A 13,619-nucleotide genomic window follows, 5' to 3' on the forward strand; every position below is an offset into this window, starting at 1 on the left:
GAACGCTTGTCCTTGTTCTGCAGCTGCCTTAGCTGGCCGATGCCGACCGGGCCTTCGCCGTCGCGGCGAGCGGCGAGGCCCTTGCCCGCCCCGTTGGAGCCCCAAGTCCGAAGAGCCGCCTGAAGGATCGTTTCGTCGCCCTGTCTCTCTCGCACCCCTCGTGTACCCCTCGTGGAGCGTAAGGGTGCGAGAGAGACTGGTGCGGGCGTGGCGGCGTGCAGCAGACCGCTTCCGAGGGCCTTTTTCGTACGTTTTCGTCACTCTCTCTTTCTCGCACCGATTCCGGACGCGCCTGGAGTGCGAGGGACGCCGAGGGACGAAAATGACTCTCGGAATCAGTGTGCTGCTCGACGTGCGCCGTGACCTCATTCGCCCTCATTTCCTGCTCCAGAAGATGGAGAAGATGGGAGGAGAAAGGTGTGCTACGCTGCTACGCCATCGCCGCCCCCCTCCCCGCCCTCCCGGCCCCGCCGGCTGCTATCGGATCATTGGAGGTGCTGCCATGCCGGGGCCGGCTTGGCCCGTCCACAATCAGCCCTGAAGGCTGATCCTGGGAGTCGTTTTCGTCTCTCTGCCTCTCTCACTCCTATACGGGACGCCCCATGAGAGGGAGAGAGACCTCCCCCTCGGAATCAGCCAGCAGTCCCGGAAAAGCTGCTTCATCGGGGACGTGTGTCGTGCCGGGCGTGAATGGAGCGGCGCGACCGACGAGTACGACGCGGACCTTATCAGCGCGCCGCCCCTATCGGTGTGCTGCCTCGCCGGGGGAAGTCCCAGCGCCGCTTTCCGGCTTGCCGCCTCAACGGCCTCAACGCCGCGTCGCACGGCGTCGCATGCGGTCCATTCATTTGAGTGTAACGATGGCGGATACTTGCCGCCGGATTTGGAAAAGGCGCTCGAGCCGCCTGCCGTTCCGACCGCGGTTCCGACTCCCTTCAGGGCCCCCGCCCCGACGGCGGCATGGTGGCGGGCTGCGGCGCGCGGTCGGACTCCGATATCGCCTTTTAAAATTAGAAAGTTGCTTCCAGATGGTGCGGGAGTCTTGAGTCTTGCCACGGACGCTAACGTGCGGTGGGGCCGCCGCCTCCAAGCGCCTCCCGCCAGCGTGGCCCCTTGGGCCGGGGAAAGGGGTAAAGAAGGGGGGGGGCGTCGAAGGGGCCGCCGGCGTGCACGGGCGTGCCGCACGCGAGGGAGGAGCGCAGCCGCGGACGCGCGACGCTACGCGACGCCATGGCGACGCCGAGGGGGACCACGAGAGCGACGAGGACAGGCGACGCGGCATCCGGCGGCGTCTCTGGGTCTCTTCTCGGCACCGCCAGGAGCGGTGACCGCCTGGCCGGCGGTCGGCCCGGCGGAGGGGGAGGAGTACCTCGAGTACCACAGCACCGCCGGGCCGGGTACCGCCCCGCCTGCGACAGCGCGACGGAGAGAAAGACGACGCCGTTGGATGCTGCGCTGCGAATCACTCTCATGGTGCAGCACATGGCGATTCTTTTCGCAGTGGAGCTGCAGCAGGCTGCAGGCGCTGCAGGCGTGTCGTCGCGCGCAGCAAGCGCAGCAGCGTCATCGACTCGGCGGCGCGCGGCGACGAAACGTGAGAAGCGGCTGGGCTTTTCGTTTCCGGCCGATGGCTTGCAAAGCAAAGCGACACCGTCTCGGCTCGGCTCGGCTTTTGGCCCTCGGCTTGGCTCCGGGCCGCGGGGCCGAGCTTACCGCGAAACGGGCCTCCGCGGCACTACGCGGCACCGGGCGGAGGGCGGACAGGAGAGGCTCCTCTACACCGTTACTCCGTTCCTTGTCGGGGCTTTCGTTCGACACACGATAACGCCGTCGGCATGCTGTCGGCGCGGCGGAGCGACGGACGGGCCGAGCGGCCGAGGCGCGGCGCTAGCGCCGCCCCGCCGCCCACGCGGCACTCGAGACTCCAGTGTCCTTGCATCTTCTGCTTTCCCATGCGGAGACGCCGGTTTTCCCCGGCATCCGCCCACGCACTCACGCACTGCAGTCTGCGGTCCGCCCGAGTGGACGGCGGGGCGGGGCGGGGCGGGGAGGAGGCGGTCGCAGGGCTTATCGCCGAGCTCAGGAGGCTCAAAGGAACGCCGGCGGCCCAGCGGCCCAGCTAGCTCCGTGTGCCAACTTTCGGCGAGGTCCGCCTGCCAAACGGTCCCCGCGTCCCGCTGGCTGTGCCTGGCTGTGCCTGGCTCTCGCACGGCGAAAAGAGAAAAACGTTTCCTCGCTTTCACCCGGCCTGCCAGCGGCCGGGCCCCCCGGGCCTGATAAGAGGCTAAGGTGCTCTGCAGGCCGCGCTGCCCGCCCGGTGCTGCCTCATGATGGCCGATGGCCGCTCCGATCGGGAATCAGGGGTCCGGCCGGTCCATCCGGTCGGAAAGGCTGAGAGGCAGCGCGGCGTCTCGTCTCACGCGTCAATCCTTGAAGGATGTGCCAAGGACCCCGGCCGCTTCCCCCTCCCGCCCCTCCCCCTTTCCCCGTCAAGAGAGAGGCTCGGCTCGCATCTCAGCCAGCTCAGCGCGCTTCTCCGATGCCTTACTCTGCCTTCCCCTCGCCTCGCGTACACTGACCCCGCCCCTGGCCGCAGGCCCCGCGGGCCGTACCCATAGGCCCCTGCTGCCATGCTGCCCCTGCCATGAGGCCATCCCGGCCGTCGCGTCCGTCCGCAGCCACCTCGCCACAAGACACGTATATCATCGCCAGGACTCAGGACTCGGCGCGCTTGTCTTTAGGAGGGCTGACGGCGTGGTCTGGCTGCGTTCCGCTGCGTTCCCCTTCCCCACCTTTCCCCGCGGCCAGGCGAGCAACTCCCCGGGCGCGCCGGGAATGCCCCTGCCCCAGCGCCGCCACTGAAGGCCCAATCGCGGCCCTCCAGGACCCCTTCGGCCGACGGGGCTGCTGCGCCCGCACTCGGAAATCCCGATCTTTCCTCCGATAGACAGGACGAGCCGGGCTTTCGGAAATTGACAAATCCTTCCATTGAGAAATCGGGCGGACCTCCTGCGTGGAGCGCCCGAGTCTGGTGCTTTTCGGTTTTCAAAGTTGCCTCTCGCGAGTCACGGCCTCCTACGTTCACTGACGTCACACCAGTATTTCGCTGTTTAACTTCCGATTGCGAGCCGATGCGAGGCTCTGGACGGTAGGATAATGTTCCAGTAGTCTGGTTTTACAGTTTAAAGTAAGCTGCGGTGGCGTACCGGCTGGGAACGCCTCCAAAATCCCAAGCAACGCTCGGTTCCTGCCACGCTAGCGCCACCTATAGGGGAGCATCTGAAGCTCCCTCGTGCCGTAATCCATTCACTGCAGTCCAGGAGGTCGTGGTCGTGGTCCGATAGTCTGATGTATTCCTTGTCTAACAATGAGAGGTGATAGTGACAAAAAAGTTTTAAGAGTTGTCAACGACAGGAGAAACTAGATACAGGCCGATACTAATGACAGAAACACAACTGTGATGGTGCAAGGAAATATAAGAAGTTTCAAAGATAATAGAAAGCAATATGTGCAGTGTTCCGCAGAAGTTTTATGAACTCTGTCGTCTTTGTTTATCCTGTGATGGTGTGAAACTGTCTATTTTCGACGATGAGGGTATACAGCGCAACTTTCCTCTCAAAATTATGACCTGTCTGTCAATTGTGGTAAGTTTCTGGGTGTCGTATCAGCTTGTACCTGTTCTTTAGGACAATTTAGAGTGTATATTTGGTCGCCGTGTTATGTGTGATGGTTCTTTGAGGGCTGTCCTACTTTGGAAGGTGCGATAAGATAACGCAGCGATAAGCCGCCATATCAGCCTTTTAAATGGAATAACCGATAAGAGTCAGCTGCTTTTATCGCGGAGCGGGCTCGGCATGTTCCCTCCTACCCCAACAATTGCTTTAGTACGGATCTGTTGACGTTTTGGCCACACAATCTAGGCAAATGTACACACCGGACGCCTGGCCGAAGTGTGCCTATACAGGAGGTTATGTGGCCGCCCAGGGTTTACTCACGATTTCCGAGAAAGCGAGCTTGAACCGCGTATGACTATTCTTAGAAAGTGTGATGCCACCGCAGTGCCTGTCATCGGTCGTTCTTCGGTGCGACCGAATTGTGAATGGTGATGGACGTACAGTCGCAAGACTGTCATCTCAGAGTAATGGAGATATGAAACTTTTCACCAAGTGTGGTTTTCTTAAAGTTGTAACAACTCACTGGAAAATCGACCAATTTTTATACTAGAAAGAACATTGACTGTAAATGTAGATATTAGAAGATAGGTAGAAAAGAAGTTTCCTACTGTCCCACAACATCCTTCCCACTTTTCATTTAAAATCATCAAAATAATTATTATGTCTCTCTGTTTCTCAGGTATCAGAGCAAGATCTTTTACCTCCATTGGTTTGTCAGCGTTGTGTGTACAAATTAGATGTGCTTCATGATTTCCGGGAAGGAGCAAGAAAATCTGATGCCATTCTTAAGCAATACCTAAACTATGCAGAACAGGAATCGTCTAAAGTAAGTTTCTTTAATTCATGATTTTTAACAAGCTTAACTAGTTTATGTATTACACTTTACTTTATTTAAACTCAATTTTATAAAATTTTCAGGATTTACATCATGAAGAGCTTCCATTGCCAAAACCTATAGATCTTAACTCTAAATATGGCTCCAAACTGAATAAAAGCCTATTTGAAGAAAGAGCTCCTTCGCCAAAACCTCTTGATTTTAAGAAGAATGGAATTGTCGCGCCATCGAAGGATGAAGGCAGCCCAAAGAACAGGAGCCCAATTCCTGGATCTGAAGCAACAAGTGACTTGCCAGGAAAACATAATAACCAAGCTGATGATGAGTACTTTGATGATGAATGCAGCAACAGCTCCAGGTTGGTTGTAGCTGAGGGTGAGGAGGGTGAAGAAAGTCAGGGTGAATGCGATGTTGAGAATGGAGTGATTAAATCGACTGGCAGTGGAGTGACTGAAAATGGAGAACAAAGTGACGGTGTTGGGCTTGACATGTCCACAAAGCGTGAGGACCGCCGACAGAATCTGCAGGATAGACAGACCGTAAATGAAAAGGTTATTCATATGGATGTAAAGCGTGATATGTAAGTACATTTGCGATTTTTTTCCCTCTTACTAGCGAAATTGTTTTTCTACCACTAGTGGAATTAATTGGACAAATCCCACTTTTAGGGAACCAGCCAGTCCAGATTATCTCTCCAGGCCCTTGCTTGAACCTGAAGTTCAGCTGAAAGAGGACAATGGCCATGTTTGGACTTCCCCGTCGAGGTAGTGCTATACTAGTTAATTGTGTTAGCAATTATCTTTGCATGAAATAATAATTTGTAATTTAATTTCAGAGCTGATGAGCAAGACAATGCCTCTGGAAATCTCCTTCGTTCATTGATTACCAACCGTAATGAGCGATATCAGCCTCCACCCACATCGTCTTCTTCACCTTCTCCTTCCCTGTCTTCATTTCAACAAACATTGCAACGTTCATTTCTCAAAAAGAGCAGTGAAATTTTGGCCAAAGCACTTTTGCATGGACCTGCACCAAAGAACTTCCATCATGTTTCTTCTACATCGTCACCTGCTTCTCATCCCTATGATGTTCTTTCTCATGCAGCCGATGGACAGGTAACAAGCTTATAAAAAGTAATGATGCTGAACCAAAACTATCTAGGGCCTAACTATTCAATTGTCTCTCTTCAATCAGCACCCAGATCCACCCAAAGACCACATACCACTCCTTATTCGTAACAATGTGAGTGTTTTCCCGGTTGCTGCTGGGCGAACGCAGGGGTGTGGCAGGCGCAAACAGAGTTACCCATCAAGAGCTTCTGATGCATTGGCAGTAGCAAGTCCTTCCTGCAGAAGGTAAGGCTCCCTTGATGACTCAGCATTGCACAACTTTGATCTAGCTTGCAAGTTTTTCATTTAAATTTTTTTTTTCAGCCCAGTGAGTTTGACTCAAGAAGCAGCAGAGGAAGAGGATGGAGTTGATGGAGGAGATGCCGAAGACGATGTTGAGGAGCCAATGGAAGAGGGAGAAGAAGGTGAAGAAGAAAATGCAGAAGCTCAAGATGCTAACAATTGGTCCAATTTTCCTGGGGTAGTTAAGTCTGGCAAAGTAAGTGGACAGCTTTCATTTGCTTTTGATATTTAAAACATCAGTTCTCTTAAGTGATAAACCATATTTTTCCAGCTTGCTGCTCGGCGTGTGGATTTGTCATGTACAAACTGTGGTACAATGACTACAACTATTTGGCGACGCAATCCACTTGGGGAAATGGTGTGCAATGCTTGTGGCTTGTATTATAAGTTGCATGGGGTTAACCGCCCTGTCACCATGCGGCGTGATACCATTCATACAAGGCGCCGTCGGCCTAAAGGAGAGAAGTCTCCTCGTCATCGCAACAGTAAGTAGAGGTGTTGTGTTGTACATTTTATCAAGTGTTCTGAATGAAGCAAATCTTTTCAATCTTTGATTACTTTCGTAACAGAAAATAAACAACCTCCTGTTTCTACAAGTGGAAATGGAGTTGCAAGTGCTAATGCTCAAAGTGGGAACAACGTCACTCCGAGGTCCTCAGCTGTAGAAGATCATGATGAAATGTTGGCTGCATTACGTCGTCAAATTCAGCCACATCTGATGCTCGCTGCTCTTCAGCACAAGAATAACAACAGCTCAGCAGTAGCCAATTTGGCACTACAGCGACATCAGCTGAATCTTCCATCTCTTTCGCAGCCAAATGTAGTCCGAGCTCATGCAGCATCTCCTTACATTTCAGTGCCAAACTATGCCACAGTCCAAGTCAAAACTGAAGCAATGAACTCGGGAGAGAAGGAGTCCTCCAAGAATTTGGCTGATGTACCGCTCAACCTGGTTGCTTCAACTCAAAGCGATTGATACTTATTCCAGGGATGTTCCTTCTTATGAATCAAGTCATGAGTTCAATGATGTCCTCTTTTCTGAGTTTACTATGTATATTATATGTATATGTGATCAGTATTGTTTATTACAGCAGGTCCATACTAATTTCAAGTCAAGGTTGCTAAAAGATAATCTCACTTCAGTGCCTTGTGGTTTGATTTGGTAGTTTTGTTTGTATGCCATTGTATCAAGCCTGTCAATGTTCCTTTCTTAGAGTATTTTGTCTGGCAAGTATTTTGATGGCAGTGTAAAATCTCTCTTTAGTACATTTTTCTATTTCCAATTTAATGGACTGTATGCAATGTACTTGGACAACTCGGATCAGTATTTGCAAGAGGCTGCAGAATTACTCCTACAATCATAGCATTGTAATTTTTATTCCTTTTAAAAGTTATGTGTGTTGTCACACAATGTTATCTGTTTTCTGTGTTGTTTCTAAACAACTTGTTATTGAGGGACACAGTCTGCTCTAAAAATTGGAATCAGATACAGGGTTTTTAAATTATAAATATTTTAGAGTATGTATTAATGATAATACTCATTAGAAATTATGATCAAGAGCCGATTGCCTCGACCAAAACTGTACCTGACTCTTTGGAAATAAGTGATTTGCCTTTAAATCGTGATAACATTTTGGCTTTTCAAATTTTTTTTCTCTTTTCAACAATGTACCAAGTACTATTAGTGGCATCATTTATGTTGCACATGTGGCTTCTAAATCGTTGCTGCAAATTTTAGTTACCTAGACTAGAAAATCTTTTTGCTTTGGACTATGTTCACATTTATTTCCTTGTCATTGCTCTCGGCTCTCCTGATCATGGTGTTTATTCTGTTGCTTTAAATTATTAAGAATACTGTTTTTAAAACGTTCATGACACAATTTTTTTTGTTTGTTTTTTCTTTGTTGTGATTGAAATACTGCATCTTCATGCATTTTGTTTTATCTCTCTCTTTCTTGTTGCCATGAACATTCAATGGCAAAAGATTCTTTCAATGAGGAGGCAATAATTTTTCTACTTTTGAGAATTTGCTGTGATTTTGGTAGAAACTCAGTATCATACATTCAAGGCATCTGCATCTGAGTGAGTGTGTTGCCTGTAATTTACTTGCTTGGAAAATTTCTCATGCCTTGCCTCCCCTGTAATTTTGGTTTTATCACAAGTCTTAAATGTGAAGGATTAAAGAAAGGGATATTCTTTTTAGATAGCAAATGTATACGTGTAAAGATATGGCTTAGTTTTGGACTATTCCTTTTGTTTATGTTTTAGTTCCTCTCCTTTTTGTTTTGCATTGCTGTTATGCAATTCTATGTAGAAATCATGGATGCATGGTCATGTATTTACAGTTTGGCTATGGTTCCAACTGCTTTCATGCTCTCTATTTTGTGACCTCTTCTCAAGATTTTCAGTCTTTTGACGCATCCCATTCTCATTTTTTATCATTAAAAGTTCAACTTTTTTCATTCTTTGCTCTCTAAATTTTTGTCTCATATTCAATTTTGTCTTATTGACCTCTCACTCAGTGTTGGTTAATTGTGACTGGAGTCTTTTATATCTTGGCAGGCATTACTTTGTGAAACTGTCTCAATTGCTTTATTTTCATGCTCTTTATTAGACATTATTTGGTGAAGCCTTATGTTGCCATTACTTTTGCGAAAAATCTGGCTTGCGACTCATGACCATCTGATAAAGTCCTAAACAGTTACTTAAGATGAAAATTTGATGTGTGTAATAATTTGTGATAAACATTTTTGTACTGTGTCTCAAAGAATACTCTAGACTCACACTGTCTTAAAATTTCAGTATTGATTAAATGTAGTGTTTTTAATGAAAGAAACTTAGTGCCTTGAAATACCTTTTATGTGCAAGACAATAACCTAATGTTAAAATGTGGTGATCTTACACTTGATGTAACATTGCATCCACACCCTTAAACAGTAATGTCTTTGTTTGAGGAAATGTTTTACCTGTGGAAGTCATGGTTACTTTGTATTGAATTGTCAAGTTTCTTATGTACAACTCCTCTGAATAGTTGTGCCTTGATTATCTGCTCTCTCATTTTGTGCGTTGCTCTCAGGGATAGACGCAAGTCATTCTTATTTTCATGTTTACTGAGGAGGCAATATACAGATTTGTTAACTTGTCATGCTGATGTCATACCTTTTGTCAAGGTCTGTTCCAAGAGAGTTTTGTTATTAGCTTTTAGTACTGTGTGTCTTTGATTCTCTTGCTTGTTGTCTTAACTTATTTTTTTTTGTCTTGTTGCCATATTGGACAGCATGCTCAAAGCTTCATTATACTCTTATGTGGGAATGACTTTTCATTATTAAAACACTAGGAATACAACTTCATCAACAATTGTGTAATTAAGGTATCTGTGTGTTGTGCTGCATCTAGTATGTCCATTGCAGTAGTTGTTACTGAACTAAGATGACCTCCGTATGTATTGGAAGTTTACCTTACTAATCAAAGAAAACAAGGAGATTTCGTTCGTAAGAGCAGTTATTTTTATGATGATCTGAAAATTAAGAAACTTGTTTTTCCATTTTACTTCTTATGCATTTTCCTCTTGGACACTGAAAATAGCTTGAGTGCTCGTGTGCCTTATATTTGAGCAAGGATTGTGTGTATTATAGTAGAATATGTGCCTACTTAAGAACCTAGTTGTCAACTATTGTTGTAAGGGTTTCTGTTCAGTGTGATATACGTTATTCGATTCAGTCTTCTCACAGGAATAGTTCTTGGTTGAAATCAAGGCCATCAGTTAAATTGATATTTTGTTTAGTGTGAGATGTACTTCATGCAGCTGACAGTAACCATGACTATTGGAGGCATAGTTGTTCTGCCATTTACTTCTGGGTAATGCAAGCCATATGCAATGCAACTGCTCTACTTAGGTGCCATTTTGTTAGGGGCATCTGGACTTTTGTAGCAGTATCAAGTGTCTGAAACAAAGTTTTGTTGCATATTTGACATGGCTGGTTCTCACTTTCAATCCACTTAAGCATTAATCCACTGTAGACATGCTCAATATTTACTTCTTCGTTAGATTCAATTTAATTTTTGTGATCAAAGTTTTTAAAATGACACTCCAGTAAGACATGATGCAATTGCACTCAAAGCCTGACCCCTCTGATTCAGGATGTGAAAGTGAAAGCCATGGTGTTACAGACTGACTAGTTTTAATAAGTGTCCAAACTTGGAGTGTGAAACCTCCGAAGCCCTCTTTAATTGTTTCAGTTTTGAAATTTTTGCCATCTACACTCAGTTAACAGGAAATGCTGGTTACTTAATCTGAATTCAGTATGTTGCACATCTCCAATGAGCTATGTACAAATTGGGTCTCTCTTTTTTTTTCAAATGTTGTTTTTGCCTCTTGTATGTACATAGTACATAGTTACAATGTTTACTTAGCACCAATACTCAACCCCTCTGACTTTTCGCATGAAAATTTTCAGAGTCTAATTTTAGTTTATAGTGTTTTCAATTGAGGCTTGCTATAAATTGGCCATGTTGTGTGATTTTTTTTAAAGAAAGAAATTGAGTGAGATATCTATTTATGTGTGGGTTTTTCTTTTTTTTAACGATCTTGTTATGTTACGTTGTGTAAGTTAAATTAATGCTTGTTTTCTGTACTACCTAATATTTAAATCCTTTTTTTCTTTTATTTATTTTTGGGTAAGTAACATAGCAATTTAAGGCTCATGTTTGAAAAGGTTACATGTTGTGAAATACAGTCTTCAAGTGGGAAGTATTCAAATCATTTCTTTATCGGATGTTATAAAATGTTATGTGATTTCTGCTGCTGTTCCAGATTAATGGCATGTGTCCTTTTTAAATTATGTATATTCATTAGTTCATTCATTCATTCATTCTTATTTATTTTTCTCATGCGCTATAGAACAAATGTTCCTATTAAGGAGAAAGCAAAAATCAGTATTATTTTTATTGTTGTTTTATTCTTGTATAATTTCATGACACGCTTTAGATCTGGCACACATTTTTTAAATCATTCAGTTGGCTCTAGCCATAACATAACAAATACTTAACTACTTCCTTCTCTGTTGCCTTGCTGTACTTCTGAGGTGTTCTGGTGTATGGAAAGCGGTGTAAAATCAACTTTCCTGTTTTGTCAGAAAATTATGTCACTACTTTTATCCTTAATCTGGAACAGCATCTGTTGTTGAGCTTTTGCTCGTAATGTGTTAAACAAAGTGTTTGATAGTATTGACAACAATTAACAATTGTTGCACAAAAGTCTACTTAACCTTTATTGTTGGACTTGTGGTGTTATTTTTCTAAAAGAGAATATAACAATGTACTTCAATGTTATTTATTTTTGTTGTTCTTGTAAAATCATGTGTCCTCTCACAGCAATGGTCATCATTGTTCATGGCATTCTTGATTTCTAAACAGGTCTTCATAAAATTGAAAATGTGTCTATATTGATAGAAACTTTCAATTTACTCATGTACTTACATTGATGTTGGGATTTGTCTTTCTTCATCAATATGAAAGGAAGACATTCAAAGAGAAATACAATTTCAGTGAACAAATGATAACCGTAATATCAAAGAAGCATAATATTATAGTGTAATGACTTGGAATCTGATGAATTTTGTTTTGCATTTATGTTTTCATAAAATGTTGACAGCCACTGTTGCTTTGAAATCCTGTTGCAGGTGTTGTGAAAGAAGGATGATAAAAGATCTCGAGCCACCTCTGTATTTATTTATTTATGTACGATGTTTGTTGCATTTGATACTTCTATGAGTTGAAACGATTTGTTTTAAATTATTGTGGGTTGAGTTTTTAATACCATTAAACTGGTTAACATTTTCTCTTGGTTGAAGTTTATAGACTTAATGTGGTAATAACACGGTTAACTAAAAAAAGAGTTTTTGAAGGAGTTTTGTTCTTTTTATAGAAGAAAATAGTTATAGTTAACTTGAAGACTCACAGGAATGTAGGACTGACGAGTAGTTATTATTAATAAAATAAAATTAAAAAAAAAGTGTTGGTACTTTTACATTTTGTTGTTCTGAACCCTCTCATATTATTGAAAACCCAACTGAAACCCTTCACCGTCAAAACAATTGGTCATAACATAAATAGAAAGAAACCAAACCAACCAATTCCCCGTCGTTTGAATTTTCAAGCTCAAAATCAAGGGGACAGTTTTCCCGTACCATTTTGTGGCGATACTGTTCGGCAACACAACTTACGACCCACTTCGAAGAGTTCACGCAGTTGACGGCGTTTTAAAGAGCCCGCCTCTTGCAGACAACATTTCCCCTCCCCCTCCCACCTACCTCACCCCCCCCCCCTCTCGCCCTTTGACAATAACAACAACAGATTTGAGAGTTGCTCGGAGATGAACGAAAAAGGTTTTAATTTCTATTGGGAAAACTATTACAGGGCCTATGAATGGCAACAAAACAGTAATGTTTCACATTGGAAAGCCCGGGTTAAAGCATTGGAGGTTGAAAATTCCCTGCTGCGAGATTTCATCCACCGTGGGGTATTATAACCTGATAATTTCTGTAGTGTTTTTCTTTTGACCTTTGAGAAGATTGCTACAAAAAATTGATTTCCACATTTGCTTAACAGCTACAACCCACGGTCGAGCATGGGTGTGTCGTTGCTAGTCCCTGTGGTAAGAATAATAACCTATCTTATTCTTAAATCTGTCTGTTGTAGTTCCACAAGCATTGACACAAATTCTTTTTATGGTAGGTGTTCGGAATAGTGTGATAAAAACTACTGAAACTCATTCAAATGGAGACGAAGACCAAGAGGATGGCGTTTCAATGTATTCAGAGTCTGAAATTGACGAAGAACTCTTAGCCTTTTATGAAAAGACAATTCGTCACAAGATAGAGCGCAGTAAGTGTTTAACTTGGTATCGCTTTGTCGTTTGAGACAATTTTGTGGCTCTTTACGGTACCCTTTTCTCACACTGTCTCTATATAGCTTACAACCATTTATACAAACTAATCTTCTACAGAAAAACTTCAGTCCATGGAGCAGATGAGTGATGACTGCGAAAGTGATGCTGGTGAGTAGACATTTCCTCGTCCCCTTACATGTTAGATGTCATGGGGATCGGCTATCGAGAAAAGGTTTTAGCTGTGCTTTAGTTCCTTTTTTAGGCTTGGTAATTAAAACCTGAAAATTTCGCTCGGAAAACCACTCTATTGAAAAGTTAATTAGCTTTTACTCTTGTGAGTTACACATTTGGCTGCATTTGTACAAAAATTCAATAAGGAACTTTAAGACTATTCTTTTGGTTTTTTGAACAAGGCTTTTCAACTCATTTAAAGCACAGCATAAAAACCAATTATTAGAAAATGACTGCTCTCAAGTGCCACTGATATTACTAACTCCTCCTTTTGTTTTATTTGTATAGAGAAAGTCTATTCTATGGGGCCTATTTCTTCCTCTCATAAGTCAAAGGATATGGCTCTATTGTATGGAAAAGATGCACCTAAGATATTAAGTATGGAGCTGTCGATGCAAATTAATTTTGACATGAACCACAACAAGTCTAATGCACAGTTATGGCCTAACATACCTCTTAGACTCTCAAGATGATGTATTAAATTTGTTAACAATGAAGTCTGACTGTTCATTAATTTTAAGTCTTCCTCAGTGGTTATGATTTTATGGGTTTTACTCACTGTGTATGTAATGTTTAAA

The 13,619-nt window shown here is 44.3% G+C and overlaps 2 protein-coding genes across 2 annotated transcripts; both read left to right on the forward strand.

Moving 5' to 3' along the window:
- Nucleotides 1-3,302: 3,302 nt before the first annotated feature.
- On the forward strand, nt 3,303-11,925 carry LOC117646584. Its single transcript, XM_034387627.1, has 9 exons — nt 3,303-3,644; nt 4,354-4,500; nt 4,593-5,089; nt 5,178-5,273; nt 5,345-5,624; nt 5,704-5,864; nt 5,943-6,117; nt 6,193-6,406; nt 6,491-11,925. The coding sequence occupies exons 1-9, from the start codon at nt 3,507-3,509 to the stop codon at nt 6,895-6,897; spliced, it is 2,115 nt and encodes a 704-aa protein (XP_034243518.1). The 5' UTR covers nt 3,303-3,506; the 3' UTR covers nt 6,898-11,925.
- A 300-nt stretch (nt 11,926-12,225) lies between these two features.
- On the forward strand, nt 12,226-13,538 carry LOC117646587 (gem-associated protein 8-like). The gene is made up of 5 exons (XM_034387630.1): nt 12,226-12,441; nt 12,531-12,576; nt 12,657-12,806; nt 12,928-12,978; nt 13,330-13,538. The coding sequence occupies exons 1-5, from the start codon at nt 12,295-12,297 to the stop codon at nt 13,512-13,514; spliced, it is 579 nt and encodes a 192-aa protein (XP_034243521.1). The 5' UTR covers nt 12,226-12,294; the 3' UTR covers nt 13,515-13,538.
- The last annotated feature ends 81 nt before the right edge of the window (nt 13,539-13,619 follow it).

This window comes from Thrips palmi, unplaced genomic scaffold, assembly GCF_012932325.1.
Source record: "Thrips palmi isolate BJ-2018 unplaced genomic scaffold, TpBJ-2018v1 HiC_scaffold_19, whole genome shotgun sequence".
NCBI lineage: Eukaryota > Metazoa > Arthropoda > Insecta > Thysanoptera > Thripidae > Thrips > Thrips palmi.

Bases quoted from the DNA above. Each gene is read 5' to 3' on its own strand.
- LOC117646584 (XM_034387627.1), top strand. From the start codon at position 3,507: ATGTGCAGTGTTCCGCAGAAGTTTTATGAACTCTGTCGTCTTTGTTTA. The intron at 5,090-5,177 runs GTAAGTACATTT...TCCCACTTTTAG, and splicing joins ATGGATGTAAAGCGTGATAT to GGAACCAGCCAGTCCAGATT. The intron at 5,625-5,703 runs GTAACAAGCTTA...CTCTTCAATCAG, and splicing joins CTCATGCAGCCGATGGACAG to CACCCAGATCCACCCAAAGA.
- LOC117646587 (XM_034387630.1), top strand. From the start codon at position 12,295: ATGAACGAAAAAGGTTTTAATTTCTATTGGGAAAACTATTACAGGGCC. The intron at 12,807-12,927 runs GTAAGTGTTTAA...AATCTTCTACAG, and splicing joins TCGTCACAAGATAGAGCGCA to AAAAACTTCAGTCCATGGAG. The intron at 12,979-13,329 runs GTGAGTAGACAT...TTATTTGTATAG, and splicing joins TGACTGCGAAAGTGATGCTG to AGAAAGTCTATTCTATGGGG.